The 12,130-nt window shown below is 39.7% G+C and overlaps 1 protein-coding gene across 1 annotated transcript in view; it reads right to left on the bottom strand.

Annotated features, from left to right (window-relative positions):
* The window catches only part of ADCYAP1R1 (ADCYAP receptor type I), a 490,746-nt gene that overhangs the window by 118,972 nt on the left and 359,644 nt on the right, over positions 1–12,130 (bottom strand). Inside the window, 4 exon segments of the mRNA XM_053715660.1 lie at positions 3,728–3,804; positions 3,807–3,837; positions 3,840–3,885; positions 11,203–11,285. Coding sequence (XP_053571635.1) covers positions 3,728–3,804; positions 3,807–3,837; positions 3,840–3,885; positions 11,203–11,285 — 237 coding nt within the window.

Genomic DNA, 12,130 nt, shown 5'->3' with positions numbered 1-12,130 from the left:
AAGGGCAAGCAGGCCAGAAAGCCTGCTACTGCCCCTAAGACAGCATGAAGTGAGGGCCCCCAATCCGGAAACGGATCTAGTAGGGGGCAGACTCTCTCTCTTCGCCCAGGCTTGGGCAAGAGATGTCCAGGATCCCTGGGCGTTAGAGATCATATCTCAGGGATATCTTCTGGACTTCAAAGCTTCTCCTCCAAAAGGGAGATTTCATCTTTCAAGATTGTCAACAAACCAGATAAAGAAAGAGGCATTTCTACGCTGTGTACAAGATCTTTTACTAATGGGAGTGATCCACCCGGTTCCGCGGTCGGAGCACGGACAAGGGTTTTACTCAAATCTGTTTGTGGTTCCCAAGAAGGAAGGAACCTTCAGACCAATCTTGGATTTAAAGATCCTAAACAAATTCCTAAGAGTTCCATCGTTCAAAATGGAAACTATTCGGACAATCTTACCCATGATCCAAAAGGGTCAGTACATGACCACAGTGGATTTAAAGGATGCCTACCTGCACATACCGATTCACAAAGATCATTACCGGTACCTAAGATTTGCCTTCCTAGACAGGCATTACCAGTTTGTAGCTCTTCCCTTCGGGTTGGCTACTGCTCCAAGAATCTTTACAAAGGTTCTGGGTTCTCTTCTGGCGGTACTAAGACCGCGAGGAATATCGGTAGCTCCGTACCTAGACGACATTCTGATACAAGCGTCAAGTCTCCAAACTGCCAAGTCTCATACAGAGTTTGTACTGGCATTTCTAAGGTCACATGGGTGGAAAGTGAACGAAGGAAAGAGTTCTCTATTGCCACTCACAAGAGTTCCCTTCTTAGGGGAATCTTATAGATTCTGTAGAAATGAAAATTTACCTGACAGAAGACAGGTTAACAAAACTTCTAATGCTTGCCGTGTCCTTCATTCATTCCACACCCGTCAGTGGCTCAATGTATGGAGGTAATAGGCTTAATGGTAGCGGCAATGGACATAGTACCCTTTGCTCGCCTGCATCTCAGACCACTGCAATTGTGCATGCTAAGCCAGTGGAATGGGGATTACTCAGATTTGTCCCCTATGCTGAATTTGGATCAGGAGACAAGAAATTCTCTTCTATGGTGGCTTTCTCGGCCACATCTGTCCAAGGGGATGCCCCTTCAGCAGGCCAGATTGGACGATTGTGTACACAACAGACGCCAGCCTGATAGGTTGGGGCGCTGTCTGGAACTCCCTGAAGACTCAGGGATCTTGGTCTCAGGAGGAGAGTCTCCTTTCCCATAAACATTCTGGAATTAAGAGCAGTTTTTCAATGCTCTTCTGGCTTGGCCCTCAGTTAGCAACTCTGAGGTTCATCAGGTTTCAGTCGGACAACATCACGACTGTGGCTTACATCAACCATCAGGGAGGGACAAGGAGTTCCCTAGCGATGAGGAAGTCTCAAAGATAATTCATCTGGGCAGAGTCTCACTCTTGCCACCTATCAGCGATCCACATCCCAGGCGTGGAGAACTGGGAAGCGGATTTTCTAAGTCGTCAGACTTTTCATCCGGGGGAGTGGGAACTTCATCCGGAGGTTTTTGCCCAAATACTTCGGCGGTTGGGGCAAACCAGATCTGGATCTCATGGCGTCTCGCCAGAACGCCAAACTTCCTTGCTACGGATCCAGGTCCAGAGACCCGGGAGCAGTTCTGATAGATGCTCTGACAGCACCTTGGGCTTCAACATGGCTTATGTGTTTCCACCTTTCCCGTTGCTTCCTCAATTGATTGCCAGGATCAAACAGGAGAGAGCATCGGTGGATTCTAAATAGCGCCTCTGCGTGGCCACGCAGGACCTGGTATGCAGTACCTAGTGGACATGTCGTCCTGTCCACCATGGTCTCTACCTCTGAGACAGGACCTTCTGGTGCAGGGTCCTTTCAAACATCCAAATCTAATTTCTCTGAAGCTGACTGCTTGGAGATTGAACGCTTGATTCTATCAAAGCGTGGATTCTCGGAATCAGTGATTGATACTTTAATACAGGCTAGGAAGCCTGTCACCAGGAAAATTTACCATAAAATATGGCGCAAATACTTGCATTGGTGCGAATCCAAGAGTTACTCATGGAGTAAGGTTAGGATTCCTAGGATATTATCTTTTCTACAAGAAGGTTTAGAAAAGGGTTTATCCGCTAGTTCGTTAAAGGGACAGATCTCAGCTTTGTCCATCCTTTTTCACAAACGTCTGTCAGAAGTTCCAGACGTTCAGGCTTTGGCCAGGATTAAGCCTGTGTTTAAATCTGTTGCTCCACCATGGAGCTTAAACTTAGTTCTTAACGTTTTACAGGGTGTTCCGTTTGAACCCCTTCATTCCATTGATATCAAGCTGTTATCTTGGAAAGTTCTGTTTTTGATGGCTATTTCCTCGGCTCGAAGAGTCCCTCTAGAGTTATCGGCCACTTACATTGTGATTCCCCTTATCCTGATTTTTCATTCAGACAAGGTAGTTCTGCGTACTAAACCTGGGGTTACTACCTAAGGTAGTTACCAACAGGAATATCAATCAAGAGATTGAAGTTCCATCATTGTGTCCTAACCCTTCTTCAAAGAAGGAACGTCTTCTGCACAATCTGGACGTTGTCCGTGCCCTGGAAATTTTATTTACAGGCAACTAAAGATTTTCGACAAACTTCTTCCCTGTTTTGTCGTGTATTCTGGACAGAGGAGAGGTCAAAAAGGCCTTTCGGCCACCTCTCTTTCTTTTTGGCTTCGTAGCATAATACGTTTAGCTATGAGACTGCTGGACAGCAGCCTCCTGAAAGAATTACAGCCTCATTCTACTAGAGCTGTGGCTTCCACTTGGGCCTTTAAGAATGAGGCTTCTGTTGAACAGATTTGCAAGGCTGCAACTTGGTCTTCACTTCACTCTTTTTCCCAAATTTTTACAAATTTGACACTTTTGCTTCTTCGGAGGCTGTTTTTGGGAGAAAGGTTCTTCAGCGCAGTGGTTCCTTCCGATGTAAAGAGCCCTGCCTGGTCCCTCCCGTCATTCGTGTGTACTTTTAGCTTTGGTATTGGTATCCCATAGGTAATGGATGACCCGTGGACTGACTACACTTAACAGGAGGAAAAAACATAATTTATGCTTACCTGATAAATTCCTTTCTCCTGTAGTGTTAGTCAGTCCACGGCCCGCCCTGTTTTTTATGGCAAGGTCCTAAATTTTAAATTATACTCCAGTCACCACTGCACCCTATAGTTTCTCCCTTTCTCGTTTGGTTTTTCGGTCGAATGACTGGGTATGACGTAGAGGGGAGGAGCTATATAGCAGCTCTGCTTGGGTGATCCTCTTGCACTTCCTGTTAGGGAGGAGTTAATATCCCATAGGTAATGGATGACCCGTGGACTGACTACACTACAGGAGAAAGGAATTTATCAGGTAAGCATAAATTATGTTTTCTTACATAGATACATAGAGCTGATCAGGTGATATTCTTCCTTGTCAGCTTTTTACAGATATGCCTGCATCCCTTTCAAGTGATTTAGCAAATGAGTATTATGTCCCTTTAACTCACCACAATATGAGTTCTAATAATGCTTCTTGTGCTGTCCATTAAGAGTGTAGGGCATGCTACAAAAAATTCTGATTATTGCATGACTAAGAGCATAATTATATCTTAGTGATCAAATAGTATTTCATATTTGGAAAAAAAAAATATTATTACACATGGATTATAAAATAATGCCTTAGAATACATACCCCCATCCAATTATAGTGTACCAATAAAAATATCTCCTCTCTGGAAAAAACGTTTCCACAAGCTGTGTGAAAAGATAAGCCCTTCTATAAAAAGCCAGAAGAAATAGGTTGGACAATGACACAGTAGTGGAAAAATACCATTACAGCTTTGCCATTCCACCTACAAGAAGAAATAAAAATATGAAATATATTAAATCCAAGACATAAAACTGGATTCATTTTGCTGACAATTCTGAGAACAGGTTATAATGTATTTTTTATTGATCTGTACAAGCATTTGATACAGTAAATTTAGAGGATTGTATAGGCAACGGTAATATGTAATTATCTAAGAATTGAGAATACTGGATGCTTTTTATTTTAGTAGCATCCCCTGGTATTTGAAAGGCATCTAGTGCAGTGTTTCTAAACTCCAGGTCCGCAGGCACCCTTAACCAGCCAGATTTTCATTATATCTTAACTAGAGCACCAGGTGAAATAATCATCGAAGGGTGAGAGCAGGTTAGTTACCATGGTTACTGATCAGCTGATTATTTAACCTGTGCTCTAGTTAAGATATTATGAATATCTGGCCTATTAAAGGGAAACATGAACCCAATTTTTTTCTTTAGTGATTCAGATAGAGGCATGGAATTTTAAAGCAAACTTTCTAATTTACTCCCTATTATCAAATTGTCTTCATTCTCATTGGTAATCTTTATTTGAAATGCAAGAATGTAAGTTTAGATGCCGGCCCTTAGTGGATACATTCATCCACCAATAAAAAAGTGTAATCCAGAGTTCTGAAACCCAAAAAAAATGCTTCGATGCCTTCTTTTTCAAATAAAGATAGCAAGAGAACGAAGACAATTTGATAATAGGAGTAAATTAGAAAGTTGCTTAAAATTGCATGCTCTATCTGAATCACAAAAGAAAAAATATTGGGTTTCAGTGGTCCCTTTAAAAAGTCCTGAGGACTGGAGTTGAGAAACACTGCTCTAGTTGCATTACGTAGTTGCATTGATGCCCAATTGTTATATTGCTATTTATATAACTGGCTTCTTTTTTTTGTTTGCATAAATAACATTCACTAAGAACTTTCTACTTTGCTAAAGTACTGAATCGCAAATGCATTTATTAATACAAAAGACGGAGCCGTGCACTTATTTGTCTATTTAATTACTTGTGGATTAAAACTCATTTTGAAAATAAATAAGGATTAAAATAGTCCTTTATTTTTTACAGTTTACTCAATTTTTTTTCATTGTATAAAAAGATAGATAACATCTTTACTATCAATTCCCCAGCTTTTGCACGACCAACATTGTTATATTTAAGGGACCATTATACACTAGATTTCTTTTTTCAAAAATGTTTTGTAGATGATCCATTTATATAGCCCATAAAAGGGTTTTTTTCCCCTAAAAAATGTATAATTTTGCTTATTTTTAATAACATTGCGCTGATTTTCAGACTCCTAACCAAGCCCCCAAAATATTAGGAAATACCTGATGTCTACCTACTCAGTTTGCTTCTGTTTGTGTAAAGAGTCTTTTCATATGCAGAACAAGAGGGAGGCGGGGAGTGTCTGATTTTCACTTGGTGTTCCCAGTCAACCTTATGAAAAGTTCTAAACTGGGAGCTTCTAGTAAGTTTTTTCAAACTTTATATACAGTTTTTTTTAGATCAGCATCTGTGCATATTATTCTTTATAGTAGTGTCTATTAGATGCAGTTATATGAAAATTGGTGTATACTGTCCCTTTAATCTACTTAATAAGCTCTAAACCTCTGCCTGTTTCTAAGCCCCTGCAGGTCACCTCTTATCTCAGTGCTTTTTATTAGCTTTTTACAGCCAGACAGTGCTAGTCCATGTGTGCCAGATACCATTCAGAGACCATTGGGCTCACCATGGAGAATGATAATAGTTATGCAGTAACCAGCAATAATTGGCTAAAATGCAAGATTGTAAAGAGTAATGAGATAAGAGGCAGTCTACAGAGGCTTAGATACAGGTAATCATAGAGGTAAAATGTATAAAAAAAAACTGGTGAATGGGTACTAAAGGGACTATCAGCTAGATTACAAGTTTTGCGTTGTGGCTTGTAACGCTGAAAATATGGTATTTTCAGCGTTAAAACAGCACCACAGCCATTACAAGTCTTGTCGGTATAGGTGTACCGCACACCTTTTAGCCTGTACCGCAACGTCAGTCCCGCACGCGTAAAAATGACATATTTTCATGGGATTCCCATAGCGCTGCTATTACGAGTTTTGCGATGAGGCTAAAAAGTGACCGTAATGCCATCTAAAGTCAGTAGTTATGAGTTTTACGTTACAAAGCTGTAACATAAAACTCATAACGTAACTGCTACGAAGTACACTAACACCCATAAACGACCTATTAACCCCTAAACAAAGGCCCTCCCGCATAGCAAACACTATAATAAATGTATTAACCCCAATCTGCCACTCCCGACATCGCCGCCACTAAAAAAATGTATTAACCCCTATTCCGCCGCTCCCCGACATCGCCACCACTATACTAAAGTTATTAACCCCTAAACCGCTGCCCTCCTGCATCAAAAACACTATTTAAATATTATTAACCCCTAATATGCCGTCCACCCACACCGCCTCTATAATAAACCTATGATCCCCTAAACCTCAAGCCCCCCACAATGAAATATAGTAAAATAAACTATTAACCCCTAAACCAAAAGCCCCCCACAACAAAATAAACTAATTTAAACTAGTAACCCTAAACCTAACGCCCCCCCTAACTTTATATTAAAATTACAATTTCCCTATCTTAAATTAAACTAAAACTTACCTGTTAAATTTAAAAAATTAATTTTAAACTAACAAACTAAATTATGAAAAATAACAAACACAAAATTACGAAAAATAACAAACACAAAATTACGAAAAATAACAAACAAATTAACAAAAATAACAAAGAATTACGCCTAATCTAATAGTCCTATCAAAATAAAAAAGCCCACCGAAAATAAAAAAAAACCTAGCCTACAATAAAAAAATAATGGCCCTTAAAAGGGCATTTTATGGGGCATTGCCCCAAAGATATCAGCTCTTTTACCAGTAAAAAAAATACAAACACCACCCAACAGTAAAACCCACCACCCCAACAACCAACCCCACAAATAAAAACCCTAACTCTAAAAAAACCTAAGCTAACCATTGCCCTGAAAAGGGCATTTGTATGGGCATTGCCCTTAAAAGGGCATTTAGCTCTTTTACTGCTCAGACCCTAAACTAAAAAAAAACCCCACCCAAAAAAAACCTAACACTAACCTCAAGACGATCCACTTACAGTTGCTGAAGTCCCGCTTAAAGAATCCATCCAGCTGGCGAAGTCCTCATCCATGCAGCAAGAAGTCTTCATTCAGGTGGCCTCTTCTATCTTCATCCAGCCGGCAAAGTCCTCATCCATGCAGCAAGAAGTCTTCACCCAGGCAGTCTCTTCGATCTTCATTCAGCCGTCGCTGAACATCCTGAAGACATCCGGTGCGGAACATCCGCTTCATACGGTCTCCACCGTAAACTGGAACTTCAATGCAAGTGATGTCATCCAAGATGGTGTCCCTTGCATTCCTATTGGCTGAAAGATTTAAATCAGCCAATAGGAATTTCGGCTGCTAAATTCCTATTGGCTATTAAAATCAGCCAATAGGATTTAAGCAGCTCTCATTCTATTGACTAATTCAAATTAGCCAATAGAATGAGAGCTGCTTAAATCCTATTGGCTGATTTGAATAGCCAATAGGATTTTAGCAGCCCTAATTCCTATTGGCTGATTAAAATCTTTCAGTCAATAGGAATGCAAGGGACGCCATCTTGAATTGCATCCCTTGCACTGAAGATTCAGTTTACGGCGGCGACCATGAGAAGAGGAGCTCCGCGTCAGATGTCTTCAGGATGGACCTGCTCCGCGCCGGCTGGATTAAGATCGAAGAGGCCGTCTGGATGAAGACTTCTTGCCACATGGATGAGGACTTCGCCGGCTGGATGAAGATAGAAGAGGCCGCATGGATGAAGAGTGAAGATGAAGCCAATGCCAATACAAATGCCCTTTTCAGGGCAATGGTGAGCTTAGGTTATTTTAGGGTTAGGGTTTTTATTTGGGGGGGGGGGTTGGTTGTGGGGGTGGTGGGTTTTACTGTTGGAGGGATGTTTGTATTTTTTTTACAGGTAAAAGAGCTGATATCTTTGGGGAAATGCCCCACAAAAGGACCTTTTAAGGGCCATTGGTAGTTTATTAGAGGCGTTTTTTTTTTGGGTGGGCTTTTTTATTTTGATAGGGCTATTAGATTAGGTGTAATTCTTTTTTATTTTTAATAATTTTTTTGTTATTTAGTGTTATTTATATTTTTAGGAGGTGGATTTTTTTTAAGTAAAAGAAGCTATTTATCTCAGGGCAATGCCTTACAAAAGGCCTTTTAAAGGCCCACCAAAAGACCCTTTTAAGGGCCCTTGGTAGTTTGGGGGGGTGGGTGTTTGTATAGTGTTAGGGAGTGTTTGTATTTCTTTTTAAAGGTAAAAGAGCTGGTTATCTCAGAGCAATACCCTACAAAAGGCCCTTTTAAGGACCCCCCAAAAATGCCATTTAAGGGCCCTTGGTAGTTTGGGGGGGGGTGTATAGTGTTAGGGGGGGTGTTTGTATTCTTTTTAAAGTCAAAGAGCTGGTTATCTCAGGGCAATGCCCTCCAAAAGGCCCATTTAAGGGCCCCCTCATAAAAAGGCCCTTTTAAGGGCCCTTGGTAGTTTATTCTAGAGAAGGGTTTTTTTATTTTGGGGTGATTTTTTAGGGTATTAGAATAGTATTAATCTTTTTTTAATATATAATTTCATTGTTTTTTTTTGTAATGATAGTTTTTTTTATTTTTTTGTAATGGTAGGTTTTTTTATTTTGGTAATGTTAGGTTTTAGTGTAAGGCAGGTTAGGTTTATTTGACAGGTAAAGTTTGATAGGTATTTTAACTAGGTAGCTAGTAAATAGTTAATAACTATTTACTAACTAGTCTACCTAGTTAAAATAAATACAAACTTACCTGTGAAATAAAAATATAACCTACAGTTTGCTACAATGTAACTATTAGTTATATTGTAGCTAGCTTAGGTTTTATTTCACAGGTAAGTATGTTTTTAGTTTTAAATAGGAATTAATTAGTTAATAATTGTAAATTTAATTTAGATCTAATTTAATTATGTTAAATTTAGGGGGGGTTAGGTTTAGGGGTTAATTTAGTTTAATTTAGCTTGTTGCGATGTGGGGGACTGGCGGTTTAGGGGTTAATAGGTTTATTTAGTTATTAAGTGTAAATTTAATTTAGCTATATTTGTATTATGTTAAAGTTAGGGTGTGTTAGGGGTTAGGGTTACGTTAGGGGTTAGGGTTATGTTAGGGTTACATTAGGTTAGGTTTAAGGGGTTAATATAGTTTAATATAGGCTTGTTGCGATGTGGGGTTCTGGCGGTTTTAGGGGTTAATAAGTGTAGTATAGTGGCGGCGATATCGGGGAGCGGCAGATTAAGGGTAATAATTTTATTTAGGTCGCAGTGATATTGGGAGCGGCAGATTAGGGTTAATAACTGGTAGGCAGGTTGTCAGTGATGTCAGGGGCAGCTGATTAGGGGTGTTTAGACATAGGGTTTATGGTTAGGGTGTTAGGTTTAAAGCGTATTTTAATTTCCCCATAGACATCAATGGGGCTGCGTTACGGAACTTTTATTTCCCGCGATTGCAGGTGTTAGTTGTTTTTTTGCCGGCTCTCCCCATTGATGTCTATGAGGAAATCGTGCATGAGCACGTCTCAGCAACGCTCTGATTGTGTGCGGTATGGAGCTTAACGCAACCAAGATCGCATGCAAAAGGCGTATGTTTGAGAACTTGTAATAGCAGCGCTATAAAAAATTAAATACCGTAACTTTTGTTACGTTCGTTAATTTCTCTATAGCGCTCAAAACTCGTAATCTAGCTGTATGTTGGTAAACATACAAATTTTAAAGTAGTCTTCTATAAAAAAGCATCTTACACCTTACAGGTGCTGCAAGGTTCAAAAGTGCATAAAATAAAACAAACACAATCAACAAGGCCAATGTCCAAAAACAAGGGATTAGACAATGAAATCCTACTACAAAGCACACCTGGTGCTTTTGTAAAAGTGAGACTGAGAAATAAATGAAATCACTCTGGCATTTTATAGATACACTCGATATGGGGAGATTAAAGCCGCTAAGGAATTTGGCTCTGAAAATGTGAAATGCCACTCAGCGTTCCAAGCAGCTACTGTACAACAAGCAAGTGAATAAGTATGACTCAGCCTATACAAATTCACATATTCTTATAGATTTAGACAATGATTTTTTAATGTTTTAATATTAACTGGTTTTCAGTGATCCCATTAGCTTTTTTTATTATTAACTATGGAGCATTTGTAAAATAAGTAAATGTTCGAATTTTGATGCAGCTGTTGAAATAACTAACATTAAAGGTATACTAAACCCACATTTTTTCAGAACCTGGTAACACTTGCTTTATTGGTGTCTCAATGTAGCCACCAATAAGCAAGCACTATCCAGGGTGCTGAACCTAAAATGGGCCAAAGCTTTGCATTCCTGCTTTTTAAATAAAGATAGCAAGAGAATGAAGATAAATTGATAATTGGAGTAAATTAGAAAGTTGGTTAAAGGACAGTCTACACAGAATTGTTATTGTTTAAAAGATAGATAATCCCTTTATTACCCATTCCTAGTTTGCACAACCAACACAGTTATATAAATACACTTTTTACCTCTGTGATTACCTTGTATCTAAGCCTCTGGCAAACTGCCCCCTTATTTCAGTTCTTTTGACAGACATCCATTTTAGCCAATCAGAGCTGGCTCATCTAAAACGCCACATGCATGAGCACAGTGTTATCTATATGACACACATGAACTAACACCTCTTCTAGTGGTGAAAAACTGTCAAAATGCCCTGAGAGAAGAGGCGGCCTTCAAAGACTTAGAAATTAAACATATGAACATCCTAGGTTTTAGCTTTCAACTAAGAATACCAAGAGAACAAAGCAAATTTGGTGATAAAAGTAAATTGAAAATTGTTAAAATGCCCTATCGGAATCATGAAAGTTTATTTTGGACTGGACTGTCCATTTAAAATTGCATGTTCTATCAGAATCATAAAAGAAAAAATTGGGTTAAGTATCCCTTTAATGCAAAGAGTGCTGCCAGTGGTGGTTCTATGGGGGTGCTGGTGGGGGGCTATGCACCTCCAGACACACATGTAACATGCCCATTGAACTTCAAAAGTCTCCATGTATTATGTGTGCGGTTGTGTCTTTCTCATCACCTTTTTTAGCCTTCTATTTAGCCCTCCCCAAAAAATAATAAGTTCTAGAATCGCCATTGAGTACGGATATGACTGTTCTGGCTAAAAGAGCCTTATGGCTCAAGCCATGGGTCAGCTGATACAGTACCTAAAATCAAACGTTTCTTCTCCCATTTCGGACCTTGACTGGATGCTATTATTGCTACAGTCACTAAAGGTAAAGGAACTTTCCTGCCAAAAGACAAACCAAATCTAAGGGCAGGGCTAAGACCACTAGAAGATTTCACTATATTTGTCATTCAAAGATGCAATTATCTTACTTAACCCACAACCCAGTTCTGGTGGGTCTGAAACTTTTTCAAGACGCTGTGGAAAATCCATTCAAGAACATACAGAACATTGGTTTCCCAGAGTTAGTGCATAAGCGTTTGGCCTGCCTTCCTTGAGGAATCAGGCGTTAAAGACGTTTAATATGATCTGACGTCACCTTTCGAGGAGGGTAAGGACATTGTATCAGAAGCCTCCAAGCAGCATTGGAAAAATCAGTGAACATCACATGATGTTTACAGAGCCGGCAGTGAAGAAAAGTAACTGGTGTGAGGCATGGCGAGAGTGAACGTTAAATATATACAATTCATGCTATTATTCTCAGTCAGTGAGTACAGTCTTCTACGGGACTTTTTATAAGACATTAATCCCCATTCAGAGTTTCTTTGTGTTCTGTGTATCTTAGGGATTGCGAATTTGAAACAATCATAACGCATTCTCCTGTTGTCCATGGATCTTTGTATACCTTTTTAGGACATTTTTTAAGGACAACAAATTTTTGCGAGGGGTGGCGGCATTGCACCAGCATCTCACAAAAGCTGCTAGTGTAATGCTGAATACGAAGATAGTATTGCTCTCCGCAGTCAGCGAGGTCTTGCGGACCTGATCCGGACTGTTGGATCAGGTCTGCAAGACCTTTGATAAATAGGCCTCAGAGAGAGAGAGAGAGAGAGAGAAAGAGAGAGAAAAGAGAGAGAAAGAGAGAGAGAGAAAGAGGAGAGAGAGAAAGAGAGAGAGAGAAAGAGAGA

The sequence above is a fragment of the Bombina bombina genome, chromosome 5 (genome assembly GCF_027579735.1).
Source record: "Bombina bombina isolate aBomBom1 chromosome 5, aBomBom1.pri, whole genome shotgun sequence".
Taxonomy (NCBI): Eukaryota; Metazoa; Chordata; class Amphibia; order Anura; family Bombinatoridae; genus Bombina; species Bombina bombina.
Note: the sequence above shows the minus strand (reverse complement) of the source record. Positions and strands in the feature narration are given on the sequence as shown.